This window comes from Convolutriloba macropyga, chromosome 6, assembly GCF_964194025.1.
Source record: "Convolutriloba macropyga chromosome 6, txConMacr16.3, whole genome shotgun sequence".
NCBI lineage: Eukaryota > Metazoa > Xenacoelomorpha > Acoela > Convolutidae > Convolutriloba > Convolutriloba macropyga.
The window spans coordinates 9,117,140-9,134,002 of NC_134473.1; the positions used below are offsets into that span (position 1 = coordinate 9,117,140).

At 33.5% G+C, this 16,863-nt stretch overlaps 2 protein-coding genes across 3 annotated transcripts in view; both read left to right on the top strand.

The window, feature by feature from the left end:
• LOC142341467 (tetratricopeptide repeat protein 7B-like) overlaps window positions 1–16,863 on the top strand; it is a 571,721-nt gene that overhangs the window by 314,671 nt on the left and 240,187 nt on the right. The gene's annotated exons all lie outside the window — the stretch shown is intronic.
• LOC142341468 (TAR DNA-binding protein 43-like) overlaps window positions 1–16,863 on the top strand; it is a 333,593-nt gene that overhangs the window by 314,669 nt on the left and 2,061 nt on the right. For both annotated transcript variants that reach the window (XM_075392428.1, XM_075392429.1), the window contains exons 5-8: window positions 2,048–2,191; window positions 7,892–8,092; window positions 9,904–10,078; window positions 13,116–13,255. In XM_075392428.1, coding sequence (XP_075248543.1) covers window positions 2,048–2,191; window positions 7,892–8,092; window positions 9,904–10,078; window positions 13,116–13,255 — 660 coding nt within the window. The remainder of the gene's footprint in view (window positions 1–2,047; window positions 2,192–7,891; window positions 8,093–9,903; window positions 10,079–13,115; window positions 13,256–16,863) is intronic.

Here is a 16,863-nt window from a genome sequence, read left to right on the forward strand (position 1 = left end):
CTATTTTTTTTGCTTTGTCGTCTAAGGTCTTTTTAACCATTTTTATTGATTGGTTTTAAAATGTGACATGTGTTCTAATATTGAAAATGTGTTTTGTGTGTTCATCAAGGGACAGCAAATGATTTATATGACTCAGTGACTTTTTTCAGAAAACGTTGATGTTTTGAGTGTTACAATTTTTGAACTTTTAATTCTTGCTTTCATTGGTTAATATTTTCATTTCATAATCAAAGGTTTTTAAAAAGAACACTAGTTTATTTTGTCCTATCACTTATTAACATTAATGAAAGTTCTCATTGGTTCTTTAAGGAGGAATATTTAAGCCGAGCTGTTATTTTCTTTTCATATACGATTTAACTACTTAGATAGCTTTTCTCAAAACGCAGATGTTTTTCTAGTTTTGCTTGCTTTTTGTTATTATCTTTTATTAATAGCCACGAAGCGATAGTCGAGGCTATTAATGGTCTTCTCCTGGTTTTTTTAAATTCATTTCGTCGTCAAGATTTTTGTTACGATCATATGACGTCACAACCACTTGACATCTGCTTTTTGTTCATTCGTTCATGCAATTTTAACTGAAGTGCGTGCGTGAGGTCATTTTTCGCTCTTAGTGGAACGAGTTTTTTGTTCATTCGCGTGATTAAATTTTTGTGCACACGTGACTTACCTCACTCTCAAAAATGACTTCCTCACTTTGAAATTGACTTTTATTTACTTAAATTCAAAGTGATAAGGTCAAGTGAATGTGTCACTCTAAATGAAGGTTATTTAAGAGCAGCTAATAGAAACAGCAGTAAGTTATACGGATTCTTAATCGAAATTTAACATCTCAGCCCTTAATGAAAAGAATAAGTTTCTTTTTTGGTCTGTCTTTTTTACCTTCTTTTTGAGACTACAGATCCATGAAGCTATTGCGGCTATTTTCTGGAAATTTGCCAGCTATGTTTTTAGTTTGAGTAATAACACTTGCCATTGAATTCCCGACTAACATAAAATTGAGGCTGTTTCATAGTGTTGTCAGTTAGTAGTTTGTGGCTGTTCTTAGACCATTTTAAACAAAAATTAGCTCTACTATTTTGAGTTGTCCGTGGTTCATGCGAGTAAATTAGGTTTGGTCACTTATGACTACTCTGACAATCACTTCTCCTTGTTCACAAATTTACTTTAATTGGAGGAGTTAAAGTGATCTCGGTCTCATAGTAGATGTAGTGCAGCTAAATGCTTTAAAAAGTAAGCGAAAATTCCTCTCAGGGAGAAAAGGCTAGCTGTTGCATCTCTAGTGGTTATGAATCAATTATGGGAAGTTGCACCCAATGATAGGATATTGTCCAATCAATGATTGGTTTGTGTAAGCACTAAATTGATCAACTAACAGCAGACAGCAATTGGATGTCATTTTTTCTAAGACGGTTATTCAGATTTATGAAGTTTTTCAGATTTAAATCTAAAGGCAATTTTTTCCATGCAATTAGAGAACAGTTGTTGACGACAGTTTCGTTTGTTTTAAATTGATACACAACACTTGGTTGTTTCAGGGTGCTGATCAGTGACACTGTGCTACAGCGTAATTGAAGAACAGGTTAATACGGATGTACTTGATCGGAGCATGATGAGTCAAACCTGTTATTGGACACCCTCGTGTGTCTTGGCAGTTTTGGTGGTCTTTAAAACCGATGACTACTATTGCGCCGAACGTCAATTCTACTGGTTTTGCTGCGATTGAGACTATTATTTTAAAATTTAGCTGGCTGCTTTGTTCTTGAAAAATTTCAAACTAAGGCAGTATAAACCTGTATATAAATCTAGTTTGCCCTTTCCTTATTTACATGTGTCTGAATAGATAAATACAGTTTTTCTACCCAATTCTAATCAGCTCTAATTGACTTGTATGTTATAGATGTGTTAATCTTTATTTAAAAGTACATTTCTATCGAATGGTAGGACGTTTCTATATACATTGCTGACGGCAGCGGGCAGAAACGGAATGCTTCGTGTTTTGTCGTTCCAATTACCCCCTTATACTAATAGGGTCTTTTTCTGTTTGCAGATAAAGAAGGACAGTGATAAGAAGTCTCGTGGCTATGGATTTATCAGGTATATCAGCTACGAGGACCAGAGGAAGGTCCAGGGTCGCACTTTCAACATTAACGGAAGACAGGTGGAGGTCAAGAAACCCAACGACAAAAACGCGGTTAATTGATTTTAATCGCTCTGAAACAAATTTGTGGAAATTATTTGGGTCCGGTGGGTCTCTTTAATGCTTTTTTGGTTGATCGTTTTCCTCTAACCGATTTGAATTGTCCATATCATAATACGGATAATAGGGTAAAGCCTAATGGTATTAAGTCGCTGTCAGCTTCTCTTAGACCTTTACTAATCTCCTGAGTATATTTGTCATCGAAACTGCTGAAGAGTCGTAATTTTATTGTATAAAGGTCAATTTCAGAAGGTTAGAATCCGCCTCGCTACTCCAATACTCATGGTTGAAGGGTCATTATGAGCTTTTTCCCCGTAACAGCCCCTTCTCCCTATACAAACTGCAGACACCCCCGCCCCACCTTACCCTCTCCCCCCACTTCCTTACTCACCCCCCCCCCCCCACTGCTCCCAGCCCCGAACTACCACCCCCACATCTCATCTACCCACTCAAACCAGATTGCTACCGCCAAAACTAGCTACCCGACGCCAACCCCCCGAGCTAAAAATTGAATTATCAGTTTTTTGAGAATCTCTTCTATGGTTTTATTAGGCGTTTTGTTTTTAGGCCGTTCGGCTAGCTAGACTTTTATACTATTGACCGAACGAAACTGTTTTGGACACATTCAATTCATGATGCGATGGGCGGTTCTTAGAGTTCTTTCCTGTCAGTTTATATGTCGTTTTACCGGTCGATGCAATGCAGTAATAACTGGAGCTGAGCATCGGTAAATTGCGGCAGCATCGCGGCAGAGCTGAGCATCGGTAAAGCTGAGCATCGGTAAAGTAAAATCTTTGATTTTGCTGTGCAAAGTGAGATGGTACCACTGCTCTGGATTGCGCGGTCAAAGATCCGTTCACACGTTTTGATATTTTCTGAAGTCAAATTGGAGTTGCGATAAGTCGAGAGAAAAATAGGGGTTTTGTGAAACTTAATCACTCTAGCTTAAAGCAGAGCGAGGACACTTTCATCAAAAAATCCGTTTTCTCGATAGTGGTTTTTTGTTCGATTTTTTCTAAATTATTTTTGAGGTCATCATTCATAGTCCTTTCTTTCATTGTGGAGATATTTAGTTGGAGTATAGCTCAGGACTTGTCCAACTATATTTTTGTGGTTTCACTGAGTTTTGATCCAGTTGAGCAGTAGTGCAAGATTTAACCGGTTGGTTTGCCTTGGGCTCTGCTTACCGTTTTCTTACTCATGTGAAGTAAATAGCCAATGCCGCACGTGTTAAAAACTTTGCTTTCCTTTGTTCCCGAATAAAATAGCATCTGCTGGAGAGAGAAGAGAAAATTCTGGTTTTGTTCGTACTGGTTTTTGAAATATAAGCGAAAAAGTAGGTGTAGAAAAAATTGATCTCAGCGAGCGACATTTTTTTATTGTGAGGCCTTTTTCAAAAGAATTAAGTAGTTTCAACTCCCAATTTTTCAATCAAATTGGTTCTTCTCACCTCTTATTTACCCGTAATTGTACGTTTGGAAGCGTTCCTGACAATCGGAAGAAATTTTAGACTTTTAGATTCAATTTTGAGCTATTTCTGTCATTTTGACGTTAAGGACATTTTTTTCGCAGTTTCTGTATCCTTCTTTAAATTGTTGTTGTATTTAAGCAGACTTATGACTGAATGGTATTTGTAATTATTTAAGTGACGTTATCATTTGATTGCTATAATTAGAGTTTTTTAATAGCCGCGAAGCGATAGCGGCTATTATTGGGGACATCGTGGTTTTTTACAATCCAAGAATTGGATTGTGTTGGTGCTCTGTCTTTTTTTTAATTTTTGTAAGATGTTTTCACACCTGTTTTCATGACTTTGAGCTTTCAAAACGGGATAAACAGGTAAAGCTCAGCGGGCATCAAGTTTCATTAGAGGCCCGCGTTTAGTAGTCTCTCAAGTACTCAGAGTGGTGAAGCTTCTGGGAAGGGCGTAATTCAAGGTTAAAAGTTCATTTTTGGGAGTTTTTGAACCTAAAATAATGAAATTTTTAGCACTTTTTCGTCATTTTTGGATTTTTTGTTAGACCAGTCTGAAACTGAGGTTTATTAAACATGAAAAAGGTCCTTTTCAAGACGTAATTGCTGTTTACGGCCACTTTAAGCGCTATATCTATTGCTACTCCAAACATAAGCACGGTAATTTATACTAATTTCAAATTGTTTGAGGCAAGAAGCCTCATCTAGGGTTTGCTAACAGGTTACTGAAAAATTGTTTTGGCCATGGAATGGTATTCAACATTTTGATATCTATTACCAATTTTTTTGATAAAGTTGCATTTTTTTTTCTTTAAATTTTTTGAAATTTTTATCCAGTGGCCAGGGAACCTCCTATAGGGTTTGCTAGTATGTTAGTACATAGTTTCTAGGGGCAATAAAATTGTTACCAATTTTTGAATTTTGCAATTGTAGGGAATTTTTTAAATAAAGCTTGCAATTTAAAATTTTTGATTGTTTTCAAATTTTTCGATTTTTTTTGTCATTCTCTGAGTTTAACTATCTTTACTGGCCAACGAAACTTTTTAAATGTTGTAGACCGTTTACAAAACAAAACTCCAGAGTCAAAAAAATGTTGACTTTTTTTATAGCCTTATTTTTGGAAATTTTGTTTAAATTTTCTCTTCTCAGTTTCTTGATGCATTTGTCATATTTGTCCAATTTATCTACTTTTAGTGGCAGATTAATCTCTTTCAAGGTTTTTCCGTGAGTTAATGAGCATTTTGAATTGAGTCATAAATGGCCTTCAAGTTAAAAGCTTCAAGGGTTTTAGCAATGACCGTTTTTAGTTAGTTTGTTTGATTTTTTTAGTTTCTCAACTTTTGAGATTTTGTCTTGTTGGCTGGGATTGTTCAATTGATCTGCTGGTCAGGTTCATTAGGTCTGTCATTCAATTACTTGGATTGTATTTCAGGACTTGTCCTGCTATGTTTTTTCATTTTTGTAAGATGTTTTCACACCTGTTTACATGACTTTGAGCTTTCAAAGCGGGATAAACAGGTAAAGCTCAGCGGGCATCAAGTTTAATTAGAGGCCCAACGTGAATTTCAGAAGTCCCTAAAGTACTCAGAGTGGTGAAGCTACTGGGAAGGCCGTAATTCAAGGTTAAAAGGTCATTTTTGGGAGTTTTTAAGCCTAAAATTTTTTGGATTTTTTAGACCAGTCTGAAAATGAGGTTTATTAAAATTGATAAAGATCCTTTGCAAGACGAAATTGCATTTTACGGCCACTTTAAGAGCTATATCTATTGCTACTCCCAACATAAACACGGTAATTTATACTAATTTTTTCAAATGGTTTGACAGTCTTTGTCAGTTTTTGAGTTGTTTCAGACATTGATGTCCTAAAAACCTCCTCTGGGGTTTAATAATAGGTTATTGCATAGTTTCTAGTGGTAATGAAGTGTTTTTAAACATTTTAACTTCGCGAATTTCACCAATTTTTAAAATCAATTTTGGTTTTTTTCAAACTTTCTGACATTGTCATTTTTCAAGTTTTCCAGCTCCAGGGGGCAAGAAGACTCATCTAGGGTTTGCTAACAGTTTACTGAAAATATTTTTTGGCCACGGAGTGGCATTCAACATTTTAATATCTTTCACCAATTTTTTTGATAAATTTGAAATTTTTTTCTTTATATTTTTGAAATTTTTTTCAGTGGCCGGAGAACCTCCTATAGGGTTTGTTAGTATGGTACTACATAGTTTCTAGGACACTAAAATAGTTTTCATTTTTCTAATTTTGCAAATGTAAGGACTTTTTAAATAAAGCTTGCAATTTAAAATTTTCGATTGTTTTCAAATTTTTCGTTTTTTTGTCATTCTCTGAGTTTAACTATCTTTACTGGCCAACGAAACTTTTTAGATGTTGTAGACGGTTTACAAAACCGAACTCCAGAGTAAAAAGGTTTTGACCTTTTTTATAGCCCTATTTTTGGAAATTTCTTTAAATTTTCTCTTCTCAATTTCTTGATGCATTTGTTATATTTGTCCAGTTTATCTACTTTTAGTGGCAGATTCATCTCTTTTGAGGTTTTTGCGTGAGTTAATGAGTATTTTGAATTGAGTCATATGGCCTTCATGTTAAAAGCTTCAAGGGTTTTAGCAGTGATCCTTTTTTTGTTTATTTTCTTTTATTCTTTTAGTTTCTCAACTTTTGAGATTTTGTCTTGTTGGCTGGGATTGTTCAACTGATCTGCTGGTCAGGTTCATTAGGTCTGTCTTTCATTCAATTACTTGGATTGTATTTCAGGACTTGTCCTGCTATGTTTTTTTAATTCGTCGTCTCCATCGATGATTCTTACGACCTGACTTCTTGGAATTGACTTCTTGGAATTGACTTCAGTGACTTCTATTGCTTTGCAGTTAAAATTTATGCACGTGACGTCGTTTCTGCTTTTAGGTCAATTGCGTGACTTACCTCACTCAAAAAAATGACTTCTGAAGTCACTTATGGAACTTTAATTTTTTATGAAGATTTACTAGTTAATAGTGTGCATCTAAGTTGTGCCAATCTTGTATGCCCTAATTCGTGATTATTAGTCTTGAGTTTTTGATTTCGAATATCAATTTTGAAATAGCTATTTAAGGGCTTTTTCCTTATAGAACGTATGTGTCAAAAAATTGACAGTCCGAAGCTAACCCAAAAAGTCTTGTGGTCTATTAAAGGACTGGTGGTCGATCTGTCTATCTTATTTCTTTAGGTGTTTCAATTCATGGAAGGCCTCGAGCGTCTATCGCGGCTATTTTCCGGCAATCTGCTGGCTATGTTTTAGAAATTTAATTAAATTGTGGCGTCTTTTTTTTAAAGTTTCGTTCTGTTTCTTCTTTTTTTGGAATATTTTTGTGGGTTCACTAATTTGTTGTTTGTTTTTCAGAACTGTTCCGTAGACTGTGTTGCTCTAGGGGACATTTGAAAGTTTAATAGGTCAGTGTTGACTGAAATAATTGAAGTAATTATAATTTTTTAACTTTTTTTTGCTTTTTTAACCTTTTTTGCTTTTTGAACTTCTCTGGGTGGGTCGTTTTGCTGGTCACTAATTGATCATAGGTGGTTTCAAAATCATTTCCCGAGAAAAGAATTAGGGATCTTTCCTCGTGTTCAAAGTTTTGTAAAAAGTATCGTTATCAGATTTTTTTCTTCCGTTTCTTTTCCCCGGAGTTATAGGTATGTCTTCCTATTAGCATCACGTCAGTGTCTGAACTGACGAAACTATTATAAGATCTGTCGAGAATAAGTGCTTTGGAGTCGCAACTTGCGAGGAATTCGCAGGAAAAAGTTATCAAGTTTGTGCTTCTATATATTTTCCTCCGTTTTTCTGACTGAATTTCATTGATAAAAAGATCAGAAGTTAAAAAAAAACCATGAATTTGGTCAATTGATTAACCTTTTGCTAGGGAATTTGTGGGTTTTTACTTCGAGTGTTGTTTTACAATCGAAAATTTGATTCGCTTTACCTTTGTTCACAGCGTTTTCAATGTTTTGCTTCAAATCTTTTTGACTTCTCTTGGCTAGTTTTCCTAGTCTCTCATTCTGCTGAAATTGCAAGAGACAAGATCTGAAGATTACGCTGAAGATTTTCGGCTAGCCTTTTGGCAGTGAAACAACATTGGTTTATAATTCTATCAATGCATCATTTTATCTAGAGGTTGAAATTAAAGCAATATTGTTGTACTTCATTCAATAAAGAAATTATTTCATGTTTAGGAAAATAACGTCGTCTCAGCTCGTGTGTTTGTTGGCCAGTTGGATGAAAGTATCAGCAAGATAGAGCTTATGGAGTACTTTGAGCAATTCGGAGACATTAACTCCAGCTTCTACCAAGTGGAAAAGAGATACGCGTTCGTGGAGTTCGATGATCCAGCTGTCGCACGGGCTGTCCTGCTTGAGAGGTCGCACTTCATTAAGGTTATGATACGTTTAATCGGATACAACTACGTGTATGTTGCTTACATAGTCCCAAAGTTTCGATTCATTTTATTGATCGGCGTTTGAACTGAGTCGAGGAGAGATAATATTGGCTTTGGCTTCTATCTGAATATTGGCAAGTCGGCAAGTCAATGAAATGACCTAAGACTAACCCGAAGAAGTAAACTTTTGGTCAAATTTGTGAGCAAAGCGTGCAGAACTTAGTTTTATTCTTGCGTTATTCATTATCTGACTGCAACCAAAATCTTAGCGGTAGTTAGGGAAATAATTTTCCAGTTATGAAGAAACTCGCCATTAATAACTTAAGGCATTAAAGTAAGATTTTTCTAATTTAAATTGAATGATTCCATAAGACACTTGCAAGACAAGAGTTCCATCAATATTAACAATGCATTTGCAACTTTGTGAAAATTTACTATGCAAATTAGTGATTATTGCATTTTTTTCGCTTCATCTTTTCTCCCTGTTCGCACTTGACAGACTGAAGGTACTTAAAGGGCTGAAGGAGTACTTGCTTAGATGCTAAATGCTTACTCTCTAGTGTATTCTGCTGGTGATTGCAGATTTCAAATACCTAAACACCAAAGTATCTAACAATTCAAAATTATCTTGTCTTTCATCTAAATTCCTTGGAATTCTAAATTTATATATGTTTATACGTAGTTGCGTCTTTTTTTACTGCTTTGAAGGAGAAAAATTTGGCGTTGAAGATGTTATTAGACAAATTATTTTTAGATTTAGAATTTTTTAGCTGCTCTCAAACAAAGTTTTCGGCAATTAGATTAGTTCCAATGGTCATGCGATTTTGCGAACTGAGGATTTTTCCTCTGACATCTTTTCGAATGATCTTTTCATCTGAAGTCTGATTTTTGCCTGTGAATCAGAGTTTAGTGCTCACTTTTAATAATCAACCTTTTTCTGTTCTTGATTCTATCATACTCATTGTTGTAGGAATTCAATGTTACACTTGTCGCCTTCTCCGGAGACAAATTCAACTGTAGAATCAAACCCCTGCATATCACTTCCGAGCCATTCTATTGATCCTAATGGGTTATGTTCATTACTTTCTCTCAAAATTTGTAGCAACTATTTTTGCTCGGCTGATTTTTTTGCCTCCCGACACGCTCACCACCCGCTCCTCAATTAAGCTAGCTTCTCTAAGCCGCAGCTATCTACTGACGAAGCCAACCGCTCGCCAGTCGTTTGAGAGCAATTCGTGCGATGTTAATTGGTTGATTTAAAATCATAAAATTTTGTATTATTTTATGGATTGCATCCAAAATTCAGGCAATTCAATTTAATGTGATATGTTGCTATTCTGTTGCTGTCTATGTTTTAGGGAACTTAGCTCTATTTAGCTGCTCCTTTGGCAATTTGCCAGTTGTTTTAGTGCATTTAGAGGTAATTAATACTCTAATCGACTAATAGACTAATCGAAGAAAGGTAAAAGAGTTTAACTCCAATGAGGCGTCAAAAAATACAGCACGGAAAGTTTGATCATGCTCAGTTGGATTTTTCGGACTGGGATTAGACCATTTTCATACCCGATTGCATCTTGGTTTTATAATTGATATTAATTGGTCGATCGGCAGTACTGCTCTCAACTTCTAGGCGCTTTTGAGCACAACTCAAATCACCTGTTGGAAGTTTGATTGCTGCATCGTGACGGGGGTCTGTTACTGGTATTCGAAACATTTAGTGACTGGATGCACTGTTGCCCGGATTTTCAATTTTTCAAGAATTTGCTGAAATCAAAAGTGCCTTTAAGTAATGTCGTGTTTTGTTTCCAGAACAAGCACATTGTAGTCCGGACTGCGGAGCCCAGAAACAAGAGTGAGCAGGTCACCTCTGGTGACTCGTTTGGCGAGGTATCTCGGCACATTCCAGTACGTGACAGACTTGGCTGGGGTGAGGACTCGAGAGGCATAGGGGCAACCAGCGGGAGCTACAGTTCCTATCAAGGAGGTTAGTGCTACATTCGTGGATCCGTTCATTTGCTATTGCACATGCTTGTTGTACATTAGGATATTAAACGTAGTTATAGTCGAGTAATGAAAACTATGGTATTCATAGCAGTAGGTGAAATTTGCAACACTAATCTTCTCTAGTGATGACCGGATGAGAATATTCAAATCTTGCTAGATTCTGTACTTGCAAACGTGTATAACGTCTAAACTCGCAAGCGTTCTCTGATCATTACGCGTTCATCTCATTATTTCTATTTTGTAGCATTTTATATTGGTCCCGTTTTTAAGAATAATCCTTTAAGAATAATTTAATTTCCCATTATTTCTATTTTGTAGCATCTCATTATTTCTATTTTGTAGCATTATTTGTTGGTCCCTTTTTTAAGAATAATCCTTTAAGAATAATTTAATTTCCCATTATTTCTATTTTGTAGCATCTCATTATTTCTATTTTGTATCATTATATGTTGGTCCCTTTTTTTAGAAGAATCCTTTAAGAATAATTTAATTTCCCATTATTTCTATTTTGTAGCATCTCATTATTTCTATTTTGTAGCATTATTTGTTGGTCCCTTTTTTAAGAATAATCCTTTAAGAATAATTTAATTTCCCATTATTTCTATTTTGTAGCATCTCATTATTTCTATTTTGTATCATTATATGTTGGTCCCTTTTTTTAGAAGAATCCTTTAAGAATAATTTAATTTCCCATTATTTCTATTTTGTAGCATCTCATTATTTCTATTTTGTAGCATTATTTGTTGGTCCCTTTTTTAAGAATAATCCTTTAAGAATAATTTAGTTTCCCATTATTTCTATTTTGTAGCATCTCATTATTTCTATTTTGTAGCATTATATGTTGTTCCCTTTTTTAAGAATAATCCTTTAAGAATAATTTAATTTCCCATTATTTCTATTTTGTAGCATTATATGTTGGTCCCTTTTTAAAGAATAATCCTTTAAGAATAATTTAATTTCCCATTATTTCTATTTTGTAGCATCTCATTATTTCTATTTTGTAGCATTATATGTTGGTTCCTTTTTTAAGAATAATCCTTTAAGAATAATTTAATTTCCCATTATTTCTATTTTGTAGCATCTCATTATTTCTATTTTGTTGCATCATTTGTTGGTCCCTTTTTTAAGAATAATCCTTTAAGAATAATTTAATTTCCCATTATTTCTATTTTCTAGCATCTCATTATTTCTATTTTGTAGCATTATATGTTGGTCCCTTTTTTAAGAATAATCCTTTAAGAATAATTTAATTTCCCATTATTTCTATTTTGTAGCATTATATGTTGGTCCCTTTTTAAAGAATAATCCTTTAAGAATAATTTAATTTCCCATTATTTCTATTTTGTAGCATCTCATTATTTCTATTTTGTAGCATTATATGTTGGTCCCTTTTTTAAGAATAATCCTTTAAGAATAATTTAATTTCCCATTATTTCTATTTTGTAGCATCTCATTATTTCTATTTTGTAGCATTATATGTTGGTCCCTTTTTTAAGAATAATCCTTTAAAAATAACTTAATTTCCCATTATTTCTATTTTGTAGCATTATATGTTGGTCCCTTTTTTAAGAATAATCCTTTAAGAATAATTTAATTTCCCATTATTTCTATTTTGTAGCATCTCATTATTTCTATTTTGTTGCATTATATGTTGGTCCCCTTTTTTAAGAATAATCCTTTAAGAATAATTTAATTTCCCATTATTTCTATTTTGTAGCATTATATGTTGGTCCCTTTTTTAAGAATAATCCTTTAAGAATAATTTAATTTCCCATTATTTCTATTTTGTAGCATCTCATTATTTCTATTTTGTAGCATTATATGTTGGTCCCTTTTTTAAGAATAATCCTTTAAGAATAATTTAATTTCCCATTATTTCTATTTTGTAGCATCTCATTATTTCTATTTTGTAGCATTATATGTTGGTCCCTTTTTTAAGAATAATCCTTCAAGAATAATTTAATTTCCCATTATTTCTATTTTGTAGCATTATATGTTGGTCCCTTTTTTAAGAATAATCCTTTAAGAATAATTTAATTTCGCATTATTTCTATTTTGTAGCATCTCATTATTTCTATTTTGTAGCATTATATGTTGGTCCCTTTTTAAAGAATAATCATTTAAGAATAATTTAATTTCCCATTATTTCTATTTTGTAGCATCTCATTATTTCTATTTTGTAGCATTATATGTTGGTCCCTTTTTTAAGAATAATCCTTTAAGAATAATTTAATTTCCCATTATTTCTATTTTGTAGCATCTCATTATTTCTATTTTGTAGCATTATATGTTGGTCCCTTTTTTAAGAATAATCCTTCAAGAATAATTTAATTTCCCATTATTTCTATTTTGTAGCATTATATGTTGGTCCCTTTTTTAAGAATAATCCTTTAAGAATAATTTAATTTCGCATTATTTCTATTTTGTAGCATCTCATTATTTCTATTTTGTAGCATTATATGTTGGTCCCTTTTTAAAGAATAATCATTTAAGAATAATTTAATTTCCCATTATTTCTATTTTGGAGCATCTCATTATTTCTATTTTGTAGCATTATATGTTGGTCCCTTTTTTAAGAATAATCCTTTAAGAATAATTTAATTTCCCATTATTTCTATTTTGTAGCATTATATGTTGGTCCCTTTTTTAAGAATAATCCTTTAAGAATAATTTAATTTCCCATTGTTTCTATTTTGTAGCATCTCATTATTTCTATTTTGTAGCATTATATGTTGGTCCCTTTTTTAAGAATAATCCTTTAAGAATAATTTAATTTCCCATTATTTCTATTTTGTAGCATCTCATTATTTCTATTTTGTAGCATTATATGTTGGTCCCTTTTTTAAGAATAATCCTTTAAGAATAATTTAATTTCCCAGAAAATGAAATTAAAGGTCCGAATTTTATATGATTCTCTTATAGGCCTCTCTTGTATAATTCTGAAAAACAGTTGTGTACAGTTGTCAAGTACAGCTGTTTGTATTATTGCATAAGAATAATCCGGTTGTTACGTTTAGGCAATAGAGATGGCCCAGCTGGAGGGTCATCGTTTGGAGAAGGTGGCAGTCTCGTGGACAGCGAGGCTCTATTCAGAGATATGGCTAAGATGATGGCCGAAGCAGTCTCACAACAGCTGTCACAACACTTCGGAAACTCGGTTAGTCCTGTCGAGAGCAAACTCGTTTGAACTCGGGTTCACTAGCATGAATATTGCTCATCTTATTGTTCCGACCCACTTGTGGGGGGAGGAAATTATATATTCAAATGGGTTTGTTCAGTCAATTGTGGCCGAGCGATATATTCATCGCAGAGAATTGAGACCGGTATCATTAGAAAGCCAGTCAGCGTAGAATATGGAGAAAGATTTTTTGTTTTTCGTTGTTCACGGAGAGTTATCGAGGTTTATTGAATTTTTATGAACAGTAGACGGAATTCACGTTGTTTTTATTCACATTTTTTGTATTTCTTGACCAAATTTTTGTCAATTTTGTTAAAATTTAAAATAGTTAGCAACAATGTTAACGGTTTTACTGTAAGGTTTAGAGGAGGCTTGACGCTTGCTTTCACTTACTATAGGAATCTTTTTGGAATTTCGAAATTGTTGCATAGTTTTCGAAAAATTATTTTTGGTTTATTGAAGTAGTTCATTTGCTATTGGATCCTATTTGCAAACATATGGATACTAAATTGTTTTGTTAGAGGCGCAGCAGGACTAGGTCTTTTTCAAAATATTTTTGCTTTGTTTTTTATGTTGATTATTGACAAGGATGATTTCAAATCAAGGCCCAAGTAGTGACAGATCCCATTTTAGAAGCCGCATGACTTTCTTATTAATCAAAGATAAAATTGGGCTTTTTAAAATAACAATTAAGTTTTGAAGTTTGCCTTTTTCAAATCTTATTGTCCACATGTAGCTTTGTCTCAAAACATAAAGGGCATAATGTAGTCCAAGTTAAGTAAAGTGCACTTTTCATAGTGGTTTTGTATTTAACCAATGGTTTCTTGGCTTTCTTACTACGAAATTTCATTTAAAAATTTTTCTGATTTTTGAAAAATTACCTATATTCCAGGTTGTTATTTGTTCCATTTTCAAATTATCCAATTGAGGACAGCTCCAATTGGCATTGAAAGGAACCGCTAAAAACGTTTTCAATGACTTCAGTGAATAGCTTATAGTCTTAACAATTGCTAAACCGTTTTCTTGCATAATTTCTTGGAGTTTTTTGTTTTTGCCTCCATTTGTTTTTTTGTTGTCTTACTGCATATTCCTGACATTCAAAGGCCCTAATTGCTTCTCTGGATGTTTAGTTGAATCTATTTAACGATTCCAGTCTAAAGCTAACGGTTTTAATGACTTTGAATTATTTATTTAACGGAAATATTCCCAATTTTCGTTCTCGTTGCCGTCAGCAAGAAACTAAGTCTCATTATTGACAGATCTCATCAACTTATTTTCGCTCCAAACACTTTCCTCGTGTTGATTGTTTTTGGTTAATATATTTAGAGCTTAAAAATGTGTTTTCTTTATAATTTTGTAAGTTTTCGATGCTGGTCAATATTTTTGGTTCTTTTTGTTGTCTTTTTCAACAATACCCTCTACAAAGAAGACCCATTTAAAATCAAAGGAGAATTTTTGAATATATATCAAAAATTTCAATCAATTTTTGTGAATTTAATTTTTTAAATGGTTTTGTCTAAGAGTTTTAATGGCTTCAAAACTGCGGTTTCATAAGTTTTTTGAAAATTAATTTTTTGGAATTTTATTTTTCAAAATCTGCCCTTATTTGTTGCTTTTTTTGTCGTCTTTTGATTCAATCTCATTAATAACCAGCGCGACTGGCTTCCTTATTGACTACAAGGTAATTTGTTTTTGTTTTATTTTGGAAGGTTATGGTTTGTTTGAATTGTTGAAAATTTTTGATTTAAAAATTTCAAGTGAATTTTTGAAGACTTGTGACTTAGTCTTGTTTCTGTCATTTTTGTAGTTTTGTCTGTATTGACATGTCGCATCCTCATTCTTGCTAATCAACGTCGAATTCTCTTCCTCATCATCAATTTTTTTTATTGGTTTTAAATTCAACTATTGGTTTTTTAGCTTTGGTACTACGCATTTTCATAAGAAAATTTCAGTTTTTGGGCTTTCCTCATTTCTGAGTTTTTTGTTTCCTTGTCTTATTACTAATTCATTTTAGTGGCCCAATTGGCGTTGAACAATGCAAAATTGAACATGTTTTTGGATCTTCTTGAGTAGCCTATGGTTTTAACGGCTGCGACACCGCTTTCTTACTGGTCATAGATGTTGCCTATGAAGCATAATTCAACCTACTCTCTAATCCAATACTCTTTTTCACTTAGTTGTTTGTTGAACGATATGGGATTTTTTGGATGTTTTCTATCTCTTCCTCATTTGGTAGACAATTAAATAAAAACCTGAATGAGCGGGGTCGGAACTTTATGTGCAAACACAAATTACCGAGTCTCCTTGTACAAATTGTGGTATTCATATTTGCAAGCAGTAAAGTTTTAAAGTTATCGTGTTTAGTTGAAGAGAATTATCTATGTATTTGCTTATCTAATCAGTACGGAGTTAAGTTAATGTACGTTGGCTGGAGTTCTGAATAATTTTAGCAGAAAATGTTTGTTGAGACATAGAGGGCCTGTCAGTCTTTTTTGCACTGCAAAAATTGTTGCGGGGACTACGAAGTTGTTCAATATATGCGAAATAAATTGTTCGATATCAATTTTTCAAGTTCTGATAAAAGAACCATCTAGTTACATGTCTTCGCAATCACATGTCTTAATTTCTGCTAAATTGATTAAATTGTTAATAGCTCTGAAACATTGCTTAAATGTACTGAAATCTAATTTTTTGTCATTAATTGCTCTCAAACGAAGTTTGTAGTAATGATATTAGTCCTGTCGGTCTTTTTTATGGGATTTTTCGCTTGACCGATTTTTCATCTGACACTTTTGACTTTTGGTCCTCAAAAACGAAATAAACAGGTAGCGCCCAGTGGGCATCAAGTGCTCTTAGAGCCTTTTAGCTCTGTTTCAGCTCAAACCGTTTTGGAGAGTTATACTTATGGAATGCGGTTCTTAGAGGTTGAAGATACCTACACTCTTAACCCCCCCTACTATTGCCCCAAACCCTCGCCTCCGCGCTGTTGCGCCACACACTGCTGCCCACCCCATCCCTCCTCATCAGCCCCCCTGGTGCACAACCCTCCTCCCGTAGCTACGTTGGAACAACCGATCGTCAAAAACACGCAATTTTATACTAATTTGCACAATTTTTTGAAATTTTTTGTTCTTTCAGTTCAGTCCTAGGTGACAAGGAACCTCCTCAAGGGTTTTTTAATAGATTACTGCATAGTTTCTAGTGGTACTGGAAGGGTTTCAGCATTTTAGCATCACGGATTATAGCATTTTTTTTGACAAAACGTACAATTTTTTTCAATTTTTTGACATTTTTCATTATTACTGTCTTTCGAGCCGCAGGTGCAAGAAAATTTCCTTAAGGTTTTGATAATAAGTTACTGAAAATTTTTATTTGCCATGGAATAGATTTAATTTCTTTAATATTACAATTTTTAGCGATTTTTTGTATAAAACTTGCATTTTTTTCAATTTTCTTGAAAATTTTTCGGTTTTTAGGTTTTCCAGCCTCAAGAGCCGAGGAGTTACCCCTAGTATTTAACAATAGGTTACTCTATGGTTTCTAAATGTAATGGAATGTTTTTTCAAGATTTCAACACCACGATTTTT